Source organism: Dendrobates tinctorius, unplaced genomic scaffold (assembly GCF_039654945.1).
Source record: "Dendrobates tinctorius isolate UK_male_01 unplaced genomic scaffold, ASM3965494v1 ptg000140l, whole genome shotgun sequence".
NCBI classification, from domain to species: Eukaryota; Metazoa; Chordata; class Amphibia; order Anura; family Dendrobatidae; genus Dendrobates; species Dendrobates tinctorius.
The window spans coordinates 13,059,448-13,075,152 of record NW_027361808.1 but is presented as its reverse complement, the minus strand read 5'-3'; the positions used below and the strand labels follow the sequence as shown (position 1 = coordinate 13,075,152).

At 44.9% G+C, this 15,705-nt stretch overlaps 1 protein-coding gene across 1 annotated transcript in view; it reads left to right on the top strand.

The window, feature by feature from the left end:
* Positions 1 to 14,283, top strand: part of KIF26B (kinesin family member 26B) — a 641,515-nt gene extending 627,232 nt beyond the window's left edge. Inside the window, exons 14-15 of the mRNA XM_073545144.1 lie at positions 930 to 1,080; positions 13,331 to 14,283. Coding sequence (XP_073401245.1) covers positions 930 to 1,080; positions 13,331 to 13,479 — 300 coding nt within the window. The 3' untranslated portion in view covers positions 13,480 to 14,283. The remainder of the gene's footprint in view (positions 1 to 929; positions 1,081 to 13,330) is intronic.
* The last annotated feature ends 1,422 nt before the right edge of the window (positions 14,284 to 15,705 follow it).

The window sequence follows — 15,705 nt, the reverse complement described above, 5'->3', positions numbered from 1 at the left end:
TTATACTCACCCGGGGGTCTGGTCTGGTCCGATGGGTGTCGCAGTCCGGTCCAGCGCCTCCCATCTTCTAGCGATGATGTACTCCTTCTTACTTCTGCCGCGGCTCCTGCGCAAGGCGTACTTTATCTGCCCTGTTGAGGGCAGAGTAAAGTACTGCAGTGCTCAGGCGCCGGGAAAGGTCAGAGAGGTCCAGCGCCTGCGCACTGCAGTACTAGAAGTACTATGCTACAGAAGGTAACTGACCAAGGTAATGGAAATTTCAACTAAAGTTTATGTCTGTGTCAGGTAATGTTAGCAATGTAACAAGATATATAGTATATACTAGTGAAAATAATAATAATAATAATATATATACTATGAAAATTGAAAAAATTCAAAGATGGGTTGAAATAAAAACCAAGATGAAAAAGATGATAAAAAATAATAATAATAACAATAATAATGAATGATACAATATAATATAAAAATACCTTTATTGAAATATTGGCACAACAATTAAATACATAAAATTGTGTATATATATAAAATAAAATAAGATAATATAATGACATATACAACCACAAAAGCAATATATTTATGGACAATGGAAAAACCAGTCCATAACAAAAGGCTTAATTAATGATCCAGATAAAAAAAGTGCATAAATAAAGTAACATAAAATATCTAATAAATGTGTCCAAAAGTGCAAAAAAGTGCAAAAAGGTGCTGATGTGCAAAAGAATTATACATATAAATCGCCGTGAGGCGAGTGCAAGACACAAAATAATACCTGTAAGCCAATTGGTGCTATATGGGTTGTATAAGAACGCGCCCCGACGCGCGTTTCGGAAATAGAATCTCCTTCGTCAGGGGGATAAATGTATAAATGTATATTTAGAATCAATGTTAAGTAACTAAATTAAATTATAGACATTATTTTTTTTCTCTAGTCTGTTTCACTGTTTAGTTCAAAGCTGAAAATTCTTGAACATCGCCAGCAGAGAATTGCAGAGGTCAAAGCTAAGTATGAATGGCTTATGAAGGAATTAGAAATCACCAAGCAATACTTGATGCTGGATCCAAATAAATGGCTAAGTGAATGTAAGTATAACCAAAGCACTGTGTATAATTGGAGGCCACTTTATTAGCCACATGAGCCCACTGACCACATTATTTCCTGTTAGCTAGCGGATTAAGTTCTAGTAATGTTAGGATGTGACGGATATTTTCATTGCACACATTAGGCCTCAGGCCTGTTGTAATTTCGCAGCCTGTATATGTTATTTTAGCCATGGGCCTCCTTTCAGATCTTTCAGTGGTTGTGAGTGACAATAATTGCATCTTTTCCAATACCGGTTCCCTAAAATGACATCATGAGCACACAGTTGTATGGTAGAACACTTGTGAGAGTCTCTGCATTTGTGTAGAATACTTTGTAGAATTTTGGGTATTCCGATGGAAACGGAGGCCTAATTAATTTCAAGAAAGCTACAACAAATTGGTCACTGTGTATATTAATTTTCAACAACTTGGAGTATGGCACGCAGCATTGTACATCTGATGAATGGATGTATATCCGGATACTGGAGTTCAGACTACTTCGATAGATGGTTATTTATTTGTTTTAGAAAATCACTACATCTAGGTACAGTACTATGCAAACATTTTAGGCAGGTGTGGAAGTTCGCACAATGAGTTGTATTTTTTTTCGTTTTCGACGCTGCTTATTTTTGCTGCTAAAACAACACAGTGTCTAACAGTCCCAGCAAAGTGGATGGGATTTATAGAAATCTTATGTACTCTGTACTTTTTTAATACTGCGCAAACCACCCTAAGGTGTGTTTTTGACATCCACGACATATGCTGATTTTTGTGCTGTTTCCCCATAGAATCACACTAGAAGCAGAAAATTGGCAAGTAACAAATGCATATGCATTTTTCTGTTGCCAAAACGCACTAGAATGCCTATAGTCTGCATATGACTATATCAATAAAGTTTTTTTTTAATTCATGTATCAATAATATAAAAAAATCTTTATTTAAAACAAAACAAACCAAAAAGATACAAAAACTGCAGCATCAAAAACGCAATAAAAATGTGTGTAAAAAATGCACTGAAAAACGTAATGAAAAAAGCGCAAATAACTTAATTAACATAGTAGGTGCAGAAACGCTGCATGAACACTGCAACATCAAAAACGCAGCATGAAAATGTAGCATTAAAAAATAGATGTGTTAATAGGTTAGTTCAATCAATGACATGGAAAGGGAATTAATCAAATGATAACTCTAAATCAAATAAATATTAGATGTGACCATCTTTTACCTTGAAAACAGCATCAGTTCTTGTACGTACACTTGCACAAAGTCAGCAATTACGAAACAGCCATGTAGTAGATTTAAACTATAGGAGGAATAGTCAAACTCTGTGAGAAAGATGAGGTGTAGTAGAAGATAATTTCATGTCAGAGATGATACACCATGGTAAGACTGAGAACAGCAACAAGACCCATGTTAGATATACTGCATCAGTCAAAGTCACTTCCAGGCAAAGATTTCAAAACAGACTGGAGTTTTTAGATGTGCTGTTCAAGAAGCACCAAGAAATAAACAACGGTGAGAAGCAATGGTTGGCCAATGAAACTTCGTGCAGAAGATGAAAGACAAATCATGCTTATTTCCCTTCCAAAAAAGTAGCTTGTGAACAACATTGGTTATACTCAGATATAGTCACATACTACTTAGTATTAGAGTTGAGCGACTTTTGCTTTTTTAGGGTCGCTTTTCGTTTCGTGAAACCCGACTTTTCCAAAAGACGGGTCGAGCAAGATCGTCCGATTATAGGGAAAAGTCGGGGTCGTCCCGAAACACGAAACCCAATGTAAGTCAATGGGGAATAAAAGTCGGCAGTGAGAGGAGGACAGGAAACACACCTACAGTGCCCATTTGAATGCCAAAAGCATCAATTCTTCTTACTTAAGCTTGTCAACCTTAATTAACTTCATAATACAAGTTACGCACTGAAAAATGGGGGTTATTTGGCTAAATTTGTGGGGGGGAGGGCTGGCTGCAGGTTTTCATGTGCCCTGGGCGAAAGAGCGCCCCTTTAACACATACCACAACTCATCATGCTCCGATACGGCAGAGAAATAGCGGTATAGTACAATGAAAAATACCTCACTTTTTACATCTCATGACGAGGCCCATCTATTTCTCCATACAAAATCATTGGTCCCATATAATGTTTGAAACAGTATATGATGAGCTCCACATAATGCTACAGTATATGTTGGTCCCCATGGATGAAGCTCCACTGTCTTATGGGCCCAAATAATGCTCCAAACATAATGGGCCCCATTTCTACTGCTCTAGTGTATAATGGGCCCTGTAAATGCTGCTCCAGTGTCTGATGTCCACCTTTGGAATGTTCCAGTGTATGGTGGGCCCCATCTATCATTCTCCAGAGTATAGTGCTCCCCAAAAATTGCTGTCCCAACATAGAAAACAATCAAATAAGTCTCCTCGCTAGGGAATCCCTGTACTTGTCTGGACAGGTGCTGTAGCTTGCTTAACAGCTCGCCAGCCGTTCTCACGCCCAGTATGGATTGCACGTGATTGCACAAAGGTTAGAAAGGGTACCGTATCCCTGGATAACATGTATGGATAGCGTACACATTCAAAATATATGTCTATACAGCATGAGGCAGGCTCAGACGGTGTTAGGCCCAGTATGGATTGCACGTCATTGCACAAAGGTTAGAAGGGGTACCGTATCCCCGGATAACATGTATGGATAGCGTACACATTCAAAATATATGTCTATACAGCATGAGGCAGGCTCAGACGGTGTTAGGCCCAGTATGGATTGCACGTCATTGCACAAAGGTTAGAAGGGGTACCGTATCCCCGGATAACATGTATGGATAGTGTACACATTCAAAATATATGTCTATACAGCATGAGGCAGGCTCAGACGGTGTTAGGCCCAGTATGGATTGCACGTCATTGCACAAAGGTTAGAAGGGGTACCGTATCCCCGGATAACATGTATGGATAGCGTACACATTCAAAATATATGTCTATACAGCATGAGGCAGGCTCAGACGGTGTTAGGCCCAGTATGGATTGCACATCATTGCACAAAGGTTAGAAGGGGTACCGTATCCCCGGATAACATGTATGGATAGCGTACACATTCAAAATATATGTCTATACAGCATGAGGCAGGCTCAGACGGTGTTAGGCCCAGTATGGATTGCACGTCATTGCACAAAGGTTAGAAGGGGTACCGTATCCCCGGATAACATGTATGGATAGCGTACACATTCAAAATATATGTCTATACAGCATGAGGCAGGCTCAGACGGTGTTAGGCCCAGTATGGATTGCACGTCATTGCACAAAGGTTAGAAGGGGTACCGTATCCCCGGATAACATGTATGGATAGCGTACACATTCAAAATATATGTCTATACAGCATGAGGCAGGCTCAGACGGTGTTAGGCCCAGTATGGATTGCACGTCATTGCACAAAGGTTAGAAGGGGTACCGTATCCCCGGATAACATGTATGGATAGCGTACACATTCAAAATATATGTCTATACAGCATGAGGCAGGCTCAGACGGTGTTAGGCCCAGTATGGATTGCACGTCATTGCACAAAGGTTAGAAGGGGTACCGTATCCCCGGATAACATGTATGGATAGAGTACACATTCAAAATATATGTCTATACAGCATGAGGCAGGCTCAGACGGTGTTAGGCCCAGTATGGATTGCACGTCATTGCACAAAGGTTAGAAGGGGTACCGTATCCCCGGATAACATGTATGGATAGCGTACACATTCAAAATATATGTCTATACAGCATGAGGCAGGCTCAGACGGTGTTAGGCCCAGTATGGATTGCACGTCATTGCACAAAGGTTAGAAGGGGTACCGTATCCCCGGATAACATGTATGGATAGCGTACACATTCAAAATATATGTCTATACAGCATGAGGCAGGCTCAGACGGTGTTAGGCCCAGTATGGATTGCACGTCATTGCACAAAGGTTAGAAGGGGTACCGTATCCCCGGATAACATGTATGGATAGCGTACACATTCAAAATATATGTCTATACAGCATGAGGCAGGCTCAGACGGTGTTAGGCCCAGTATGGATTGCACGTCATTGCACAAAGGTTAGAAGGGGTACCGTATCCCCGGATAACATGTATGGATAGCGTACACATTCAAAATATATGTCTATACAGCATGAGGCAGGCTCAGACGGTGTTAGGCCCAGTATGGATTGCACGTCATTGCACAAAGGTTAGAAGGGGTACCGTATCCCCGGATAACATGTATGGATAGCGTACACATTCAAAATATATGTCTATACAGCATGAGGCAGGCTCAGACGGTGTTAGGCCCAGTATGGATTGCACGTCATTGCACAAAGGTTAGAAGGGGTACCGTATCCCCGGATAACATGTATGGATAGCGTACACATTCAAAATATATGTCTATACAGCATGAGGCAGGCTCAGACGGTGTTAGGCCCAGTATGGATTGCACGTCATTGCACAAAGGTTAGAAAGGGTACCGTATCCCCGGATAACATGTATGGATAGCGTACACATTCAAAATATATGTCTCAGGAGGCAGGCTCAGACGGTGTCAGGCACAGTATGGATTTGACGGCCCAGATTACACAGCGGAGGAGCAGGGAGAGGTAAAGATTGCAAATGCTGGGGCCCTGGCCAAGCAAGGGGGGCCCACTCGTGGGCGTCGGTACTGGCACTGGGCCCCTCATAGTACAGCGGTGTGTCTGACGGCGGGTGTGCACCACCACCGTTAGAGACACTTGATTGCACTATGAGGGACCCTGTGCCAGTGCCCGCGCCCAAGAGTCGGCCTACCCACCTGTCCAGGGCAACGGCACTCGCACGGTGTCGTGCGCTAGGTGGTGACCCCGGCCATGGGGGGGGGAGGCAGCACAGTTAGGGAGTTTTAGAAAGTGGCATATGTTGATGTTGGACATTCAATTGATGCAAAAGGCGAAATAGGTGAAGTACCAGGAAGAGGTGGACCAAAGCAAGCCATTTTTCTGTCACCCTATGTGTCATCAGGGGAAGGTGGGACAAAATCCTTGGAAACCCATGCGTGGTTCATTTTAATGAAGGTTAGATCATCCACATTTTGGGTTGACAGACGGGTCCTTTTTTCTGTCAGGATTGATCCAGCTGCACTGAAGACTCTTTCCGATAGCACACTTGCAGCTGGGCAAGCGAGCTCCTGTAAGGCATATTGGGCCAATTCAGGCCAGGTGTCCAGTTTAGCGGCCCAATAGTCAAAGGGGAATGACCTGTGTGGGAGAACATCGATATGGGAGGAAAAGTAGTTTGTAACCATAGTTGACAACTGCTGTCTCCTGTCACTTTCCATCGATGCAGTATTACCAGTTGTGTGAGCGGTATTTGAAAAATCAGTCCACAACATTGTCATGAAACCCCTGTCTCCAACGCCACTTCTGCTGTGTGCACCACGAACACCTCTGCCAAGCTGCCCCCGGCCCGTACGGCTCGTGTGAGAACCATCACCGCTGCTGTGTGCTGGGAATGCCTCAAGCAACCGATTTACCAGAGTTGCTTGTTTATTAGCCAATATTAAGTCAAGGTTCTCCTGTGGCATGATGTTTTGTAATTTGCCTTTATAGCGTGGATCCAGGATGCTGGCCAACCAGTAGTCGTCATCGTTCATCATTTTGGCAATGCAGGGGTCCCTTTTTAGGATCCGCAAGGCATAATCTGACATGTGGGCCAATGTTCCCGGTGTCAATGATGCACTGCGAGTGCTGGGTGGAGGAGCACTTTCTGGCAAATCCACATCCCTCCAGTCACGCACAAACCCTGTACCAGACCTTGCCACGCCAACATTTTCACTTGCCCCACGAGATGCATCCTCCTCCCCTAAGTAATCATCCCCATCATCCTCCTCCTCCTCTTCTTCCTCCACCTCGTCCAGGAGAGGTCCCTGAGCAGACAATGGCTGAATGTCATCAAGGATTCCCTCCTCCTCTTCCTCCTCATCAACATTGGCTGCAGACGCCTGCTCCTTAAGGTGCGTCAAAGTTTGCATGAGCAGACGCATAAGTGGGATGCTCATGCTTAGGATGGCGTCGTCTGCGCTTACCAGCCGTGTGCATGCCTCAAAACACTGAAGGACTTTACAAAGGTCTTTCAGCTTCGACCACTGCACGCCTGTCAACTCCATGTCTGCTCTCAAAGTGCCTGGCCGTGTATCCTCCCACAAATGCATTATGGCCTGCCTCTGCTCGCACAGCCGCTCCACCATGTGCAGGGTGGAGTTCCACCTTGTTGCAATGTCGATAATGAGGCGGTGGTTGGGAAGGTGGAGCAATCGCTGCAGCTTCTGCATACGAAGGAGTGTACAAGCGACCGGCGGATGTGCGCGCACAGTCTACGCACCTTCTGGAGCAGGGCTGTTAACTCCGGATAATTTTTGAGGAAGCACTGCACCACCAGGTTCAAGGTGTGAGCCAAGCAAGGTATGTGGCTGAGTTTTGAAAGGGCTATGGCTGCCACAAAATTACGGCCGTTATCACTAACTACCTTGCCTGCCTCAAGATGTACACTGCCCAGCCATGACTCAGTTTGTCGCTTCAAGTACTCGGCCAGCACCTCGGCGGTGTGTCTGTCGCCCAAACACATCATCTGCAACACAGCCTGCTGACGCTTTCCACTAGCTGCTCGATAGGGGGACACATCGTGTGCAACAGTGGCAGCTGCAGATGGAGTGCTCGTACGACTGCGCTCTGTGGACGAGCTGTCGCTTCTGGAGGAGGAGGAGGAGAAGGAGGGTCGAACGCCTACAGCCAACTGTTTCCTATACCGTGGGCTAGGCAGCACTGTCCCACCACCGCTGTCCCCTGTGGACCCTGCATCCACCACATTAACCCAGTGCGCAGTGATGGACACGTAACGGCCCTGGCCATGCCGACTGGACCATGCATCAGTTGTGAGGTGCACCTTTCCGCTCACTGACTGCTTGAGTGCATGGACAATGCGGTCTTTCACATGATGGTGGAGGGCTGGGATGGCTTTGCGAGAGAAGTGGCGACTGGGTAGGTCATAGCGTTACCACATAGGCCATGAGTTCGCGGAAAGCTGTGCTTTCCACCAACCGAAAGGGCATCATCTCAAACGAGATTAGTTTGGCAATGTGGGCGTTCAAACCCAGTGTACGCGGATGAGAGACTGAGTACTTTCTTGACCTACTCATAGTGTCTGGGAGGGTGAGCTGGACTTGAGAGCTGCATATGGTGGAAGTAGCGGTGGACAGGGCGGACTGAGAGAGGGTTGATGATGGTGATGGAGTTGGTGTTCTTTCTGATGGCCTAGAATCAGTCTTTCGTTGATATAACAGTGGGATTCCCTGACTGCTGTGGCCTTGCAACGACACCTCAACATTTGCTGCTGTGCTAACCGGTGGGCTTACAGTGGGGGAAACAATGTAGCGTTGCTGACTACCTTCGTTGTGATCAGTTGCACATGTGGCACTTGAGGTTTGGTGTTGTGTCCACGCTTGCAAGTGCATGCTGGTTAAATGTCTAAGCATGCAACTGGTATTCAAATTTTTCAGATTTTTCCCTCGGCTAAAGGTCTTTGCGCACTTCTTACAGATAACCTTGGCCTGATCATGAGGATTTTGTTCAAAAAAGTGCCACACTGCACTCTTCCTACTTTGGCAGACATTTTGCGGCCTAGCACGCTGTGATCTTTTGACCCTCTGGACAAGCTGTTCAGCAACTCTTTTGATGTTTGGAACCTGTCTTTGGAGTGCTCCGGGCCTGCCAGATAACAGCTGTTGCGATGTCGATGTCTGATGTGGATGCTCCTCATCTGAGCTATTGGAAGCAGCACCCTCTTCCCCCAATGGATGCCAATCTGGGTCAACAACTGGGTCATCCATCACCTCCTCTTCTATGTCATGTGCACCTTTCTCTGTGTCACCGTGTATGGTGGTATAGTGTGCGGGAAGGGGCACCTGAGTCTCATCAGGGTCAAAATCTGGCTCTGTACACTGCGAGGACAATGTAGCGCTCTGAGTGAATGTACCAGCAGAATCATCCATCAGCGGCTGTGCATCAGTGCACTCCATGTCAGATTCATCTTGGCCTGGGTAATTCACCATTTGACTTGATAATCCAGGCATGGTATGTGAAAACAGCTCCATGGAGTAATCAGTAGTATGGCCTGCGTCATCCTTCAATCTTGGTTGGGGTGAAGGAAAGGTGTGGTTCATGAACATGAGCCTCCAATGACGACTCAGTGCTTTTACTTTTTACAACTGAAGAAGAGGAGGCGATAGAGCTGGAGGCTGAGTCAGCAATGTAAGACAAAACTTTTTCCTGATGCTCTGGCTTTAAAAGCGGTTTGCCAACTCCTAGAAAACTAAGCGTTCGAGGCCTTATGTAGCCAGACGATGACGCAGGGTCAGCACCTCCTGCATTCGGTCCTATTTTGCTCTTGCCACTACCATCAGATCCACCACCAACACCATCATTACCAGCTGCCAACCCCCGCCCAATTCCACGGCCTCTTCCACCAGCCTTCCTCATTTTTGGTAGAAATGTAGACAAAATCCAACAAACTATATAGTAATGTAAAACAAGGTACAAGGTGTCTATAGGACAGGGGAGTTTTAGAATTTCTGCACACACTTGTGGACAGTGGACACTTGTGGATTGTGTGCGGCCCACTGATATCTGAGCGCTATGTGACACGCTCGATGGCACAGCTGCCTGTGACCAAAGTGACGAGAGGATAATGGAGATTTTGAATCTCTGCGTACACTTGTGGACAGTGGACATTTGTGGATTGTGTGCGGCCCACTGATATCTGAGCGCTATGTGACACGCTCGATGGCACAGCTGCCTGTGACCAAAGTGACGAGAGGATAATGGAGATTTTGAATCTCTGCGTACACTTGTGGACAGTGGACACTTGTGGATTGTGTGCGGCCCACTGATATCTGAGCGCTATGTGACACGCTCGATGGCACAGCTGCCTGTGACCAAAGTGACGAGAGGATAATGGAGATTTTGAATCTCTGCGTACACTTTTGGACAGTGGACACTTGTGGATTGTGTGCGGCCCACTGATATCTGAGCGCTATGTGACACGCTCGATGTCACAGCTGCCTGTGACCAAAGTGACGAGAGGATAATGGAGATTTTGAATCTCTGCGTACACTTGTGGACAGTGGACACTTGTGGATTGTGTGCGGCCCACTGATATCTGAGCGCTATGTGACACGCTCGATGGCACAGCTGCCTGTGACCAAAGTGACGAGAGGATAATGGAGATTTTGAATCTCTGCGTACACTTTTGGACACTGGACACTTGTGGATTGTGTGCGGCCCACTGATATCTGAGCGCTATGTGACATGCTCGATGGCACAGCTGCCTGTGACCAAAGTGACGAGAGGATAATGGAGATTTTGAATCTCTGCGTACACTTGTGGACAGTGGACACTTGTGGATTGTGTGCGGCCCACTGATATCTGAGCGCTATGTGACACGCTCGATGGCACAGCTGCCTGTGACCAAAGTGACGAGAGGATAATGGAGATTTTGAATCTCTGCGTACACTTTTGGACAGTGGACACTTGTGGATTGTGTGCGGCCCACTGATATCTGAGCGCTATGTGACACGCTCGATGGCACAGCTGCCTGTGACCAAAGTGACGAGAGGATAATGGAGATTTTGAATCTCTGCGTACACTTTTGGACACTGGACACTTGTGGATTGTGTGCGGCCCACTGATATCTGAGCGCTATGTGACACGCTCGATGGCACAGCTGCCTGTGACCAAAGTGACGAGAGGATAATGGAGATTTTGAATCTCTGCGTACACTTTTGGACACTGGACACTTGTGGATTGTGTGCGGCCCACTGATATCTGAGCGCTATGTGACACGCTCGATGGCACAGCTGCCTGTGACCAAAGTGACGAGAGGATAATGGAGATTTTGAATCTCTGCGTACACTTGTGGACAGTGGACACTTGTGGATTGTGTGCGGCCCACTGATATCTGAGCGCTATGTGACACGCTCGATGGCACAGCTGCCTGTGACCAAAGTGACGAGAGGATAATGGAGATTTTGAATCTCTGCGTACACTTTTGGACACTGGACACTTGTGGATTGTGTGCGGCCCACTGATATCTGAGCATCTATGTGACACGCTCGATGGCACAGCTGCCTGTGACCAAAGTGACGAGAGGATAATGGAGATTTTGAATCTCTGCGTACACTTGTGGACAGTGGACACTTGTGGATTGTGTGCGGCCCACTGATATCTGAGCGCTATGTGACACGCTCGATGGCACAGCTGCCTGTGACCAAAGTGACGAGAGGATAATGGAGATTTTGAATCTCTGCGTACACTTTTGGACACTGGACACTTGTGGATTGTGTGCGGCCCACTGATATCTGAGCGCTATGTGACACGCTCGATGGCACAGCTGCCTGTGACCAAAGTGACGAGAGGATAATGGAGATTTTGAATCTCTGCGTACACTTTTGGACACTGGACACTTGTGGATTGTGTGCGGCCCACTGATATCTGAGCGCTATGTGACACGCTCGATGGCACAGCTGCCTGTGACCAAAGTGACGAGAGGATAATGGAGATTTTGAATCTCTGCGTACACTTTTGGACACTGGACACTTGTGGATTGTGTGCGGCCCACTGATATCTGAGCGCTATGTGACACGCTCGATGGCACAGCTGCCTGTGACCAAAGTGACGAGAGGATAATGGAGATTTTGAATCTCTGCGTACACTTTTGGACACTGGACACTTGTGGATTGTGTGCGGCCCACTGATATCTGAGCGCTATGTGACACGCTCGATGGCACAGCTGCCTGTGACCAAAGTGACGAGAGGATAATGGAGATTTTGAATCTCTGCGTACACTTTTGGACACTGGACACTTGTGGATTGTGTGCGGCCCACTGATATCTGAGCGCTATGTGACACGCTCGATGGCACAGCTGCCTGTGACCAAAGTGACGAGAGGATAAGGGAGATTGGATTGCTTTTAAAAAAGCAGTTTGCGGAGCAGTGGGTAAACAGCAATGCCAGCGTGTCAGGAAGCCTTAAAAGGCAGCCCAACAACCAACACCACTGATACACCACAATATAGCCTCCCCTTGCACTGCACACACAGTGACTTGTGTGTTGTGCAGGCCAAATCGCTAGCAGCAGAAGCAGTTTTTTTGTCTTCTTCCCTGCCTAACGCTCTCCCTACAGAATCAGCAGCAACCTCTCCCTATACTAAGATCGGCAGAAGTAAGATGGCGGTCGGCGTGCACGCCCTTTTATACCCCCTGTGACGCCCACCAAAGCAAGCCAATCACTTGCATGCCCTTCTGAAAGATGGTGGTGACCCGTGCCTATGTCATCACGTTGCCCACAGTGTCCGTGGATCCTGATTGGCTGAAAAAGAGCGCAAAACAAACTTTTGAAACGCGACTTTGGCGCGTAAGTCGCCGACCTCGTGGCCGACCTCATCCTAGGGTCGGGTTTCGTTTCATGAAACCCGACTTTGCCAAAAGTCGGCGACTTTTGAATTTTTTCGACCCGTTTCGCTCAACTCTACTTAGTATATAAAGGGTAATACCAATGTAACAGTAGGACATTATATGGACAAATCGTCAGTTTGTACAAAGAAAAAACAGAAAAAAGAAGATCCAAAAAGTCCAATTGTGAAAAAAGTAACAACTTTCTTATATAGAATATATGGTGAATTTACAACAACCATGAAGCATTTACACATTGCCATTGTCACAAGGAGTCCTGAAAGGGAAGATATGGTCCCACAGAGCCTGGATCTCAACATCATCAAGCTTGTCTGGAATTACCAGAAGAAACAGAAGTATTTGCACAAGCCTACATCCACCGAAGATCTGTGGTTAGTTGGTCAATATGTTTGGAACCATCTCCCTGCAGAGTGTACCTAGAAGAATTGATTTTGCTTTGAAGGCAAAGGGTCATCACAAAAAATATTTATTTGATGTAGACTTCTCTTTTAATCACTTTTTGATATTCTTTTCATTTTCTTGACAAAAATAAACACTTATTTTTTTAAAACATTTTTTCTTTACCTAAAACTTTAGCACAGTACTGAATATGTGTCCATTAATAATGCTTTGTGTGTAGGTACGTTCCAGGGAATTTGCTTTGTTGCCTTTTACCTTAAGTTCTGTGGTATTAAATATTAAATAGAGGTTTTTATAGATATAGTTATTAATAGCTTTAATCTACTGTGTTTCAGTTGACTTGGAACAAACCTATGAGGTGGACTCCCTGGAATATTTGGAAGCACTGGAATGTGTGACTGAACGTCTAGAAAACCGGGTCAACTTCTGCAAGGCTCACCTTATGATGATTACCTGCTTTGATATTACATCAAGACGTCGGTAAACATGGAGGGTTAAAATGATGCTAGTGGCTGTGAAAAAAACTTATAGCCCCCAGTAGTTAATTTCTCCCTCTGATCAACATCCAAAAACTTTGGAATGATGACGAGTAGTGGACAATGTATTGTCAGAATGCGACAGAGAATGTGAAAAGATGGGCAGAGAAGAAAGAGGAGACGTCAACCGAATAAACACGTTTGCAAATTATGTTTTTAAAAAGACAAAGGTCAGCAGCAAACTGAAGAGAGCACTTTGAAAACTTTAATGGTTAACTTTTGTATATAGAGACTGGTAGAAGAATTAAACTTTTTCCTCCTTTATGAGGATCGGGGGGACAAAGTAAGAGGGACTAAAATGCTTCAGAAGTACTCTACGACAGAGGAGAATCTGCCGTGAGACAGAATAAGTGCCTTTAAACCTTTTATTATCCAAACTTTATGTTAATACTTTCTTGTGTACAGATGGTGCTAGTCATGGAAAAGAAAAAAAAATCTGGAAAAAAAACAAACTTTTTTTTAATGTATTTGCAGCTTGTTTTCCCATTGTGTATTATCTTAACTCTGACTTGCTGTTTTAAGTACTTGTGTTTGTTGCAATGTTTTATGATCAGTACAGCTTATGACTATGTGTGATCTGTCTGGTATCAATGTGTGGACTCTGAGGACTCACATGGTCAGTACCTGGTAAAAGGTTTTTTGTTGTAACAGTTACCGAAGATAAACAGCTTGTGTATGCATGTTTAGGTATACAGTATTAAATGTACAATGGGCACAGCTCCATACAGTATTAAAAGAAACATTTCCCAGTCTCATTTGTCATGACTTATCCTGTAGAACAGCGCCTGGAAAACTACAGTTCAGAAATAATGGCGTCCACTTTAAATTATTAGATTTAATTTGGTTGTGTAACATTTATCACCCCACACTCCACCGCATCAAAAAAAAATTGTCAATAAATTGCATGGAGTCAACAAAAAACACATTTTTTTTCCACAAGAAAACAAGCCCTTCATCAATAAAAATAAATAAATTATAAAGTTGGGAATGTGGCAATACATTTTTACTCCCTGAAAACATGTTTTTATTGTGTAAAATTGCTTAAAAATTAAAAATAAATACATAATTGTTTTTTCCACATCCATACTGACCCGAAAAAAAAAAATATATTGTATAATGGCAAATAGCAAAGAAAAATAAATGCAAAGAACGATGTCAAAATTGCTGTTTTTTTATGTAATCCCGCTCCTCAATAAAGGCAAAGGCTACTCATGTCAGTGTACTACATGCACCCCAAAATATGCAATTTAATAATACAAAATGTCCCACAATAAAAAAGCCTGTATGATGCTGTTCAGTTGCTGGCTTGCTACCTATGTCTCTGGGTCTACTTCCTCTTACACACACACGCTCGCGCGCGCACACTCACACACACCGTGGCTATTCGTTACAATACTTGTCACTGGCTTCACTCTCTTTCTCCAACATCGAAATACTGGTGGAACTCCACCCAGCTACAGGGCTTGTCTAAGTGTCAGCCATTACTTTCACACTCCACTGTTATGATTGAGTCACCGTAGGAGGCAAAAATAGAAATGCTAGCTAAGTCCAGAAAACCAGAGAAGTTGGCAGCTATCGGATTGCAGACCCCTGAACCTATCAACACAACTAGCAGTAGCCGTGGGGGGCTCCTACGATGCCCTAGGCCCCTCGATCACAGCCGGAGGACTACATAGCCTAAAGACAGAAAGGGAAATCTAAACTGCCCCAGAGCAGACCCCAAAGTAAAAGGTAGCCCCCCACATATAATGATGGTGAAGCAAGAAGAAAGAACAAAACACAGACAGAAAGATAGACTGAGCAAAGATGGGGCCCACGCTAGCTTAGATAGGAAAGGACAGGAAGGCTGCTGTCTGCAATCCGTGAAAAACCCTATGAAAATAAGAGCCAACAAACTGACAGTAAAAAAGGCCCTGAAGACGCTAGGCTTCAAAAAAGCTATGTCAGTACTCAGGAATATTCTGAAGACAGAGCAACCGGCAAAAGGAGATTCAGCTCACCCCAGCAGGGAATGGCAGAATCCAGAAAAGCAAGGAAAACAAAACACTAATGCAAAAAGGCAAAGCAGAAATCTTAGCTTTAGATGAGCAGGAATCAGACTGGTTTCCTAGAAGTCCACAGAGAAATCACCCGCTACGGCCAGAAGGGCGTCGGCAGCCTTATATCCAGTCATT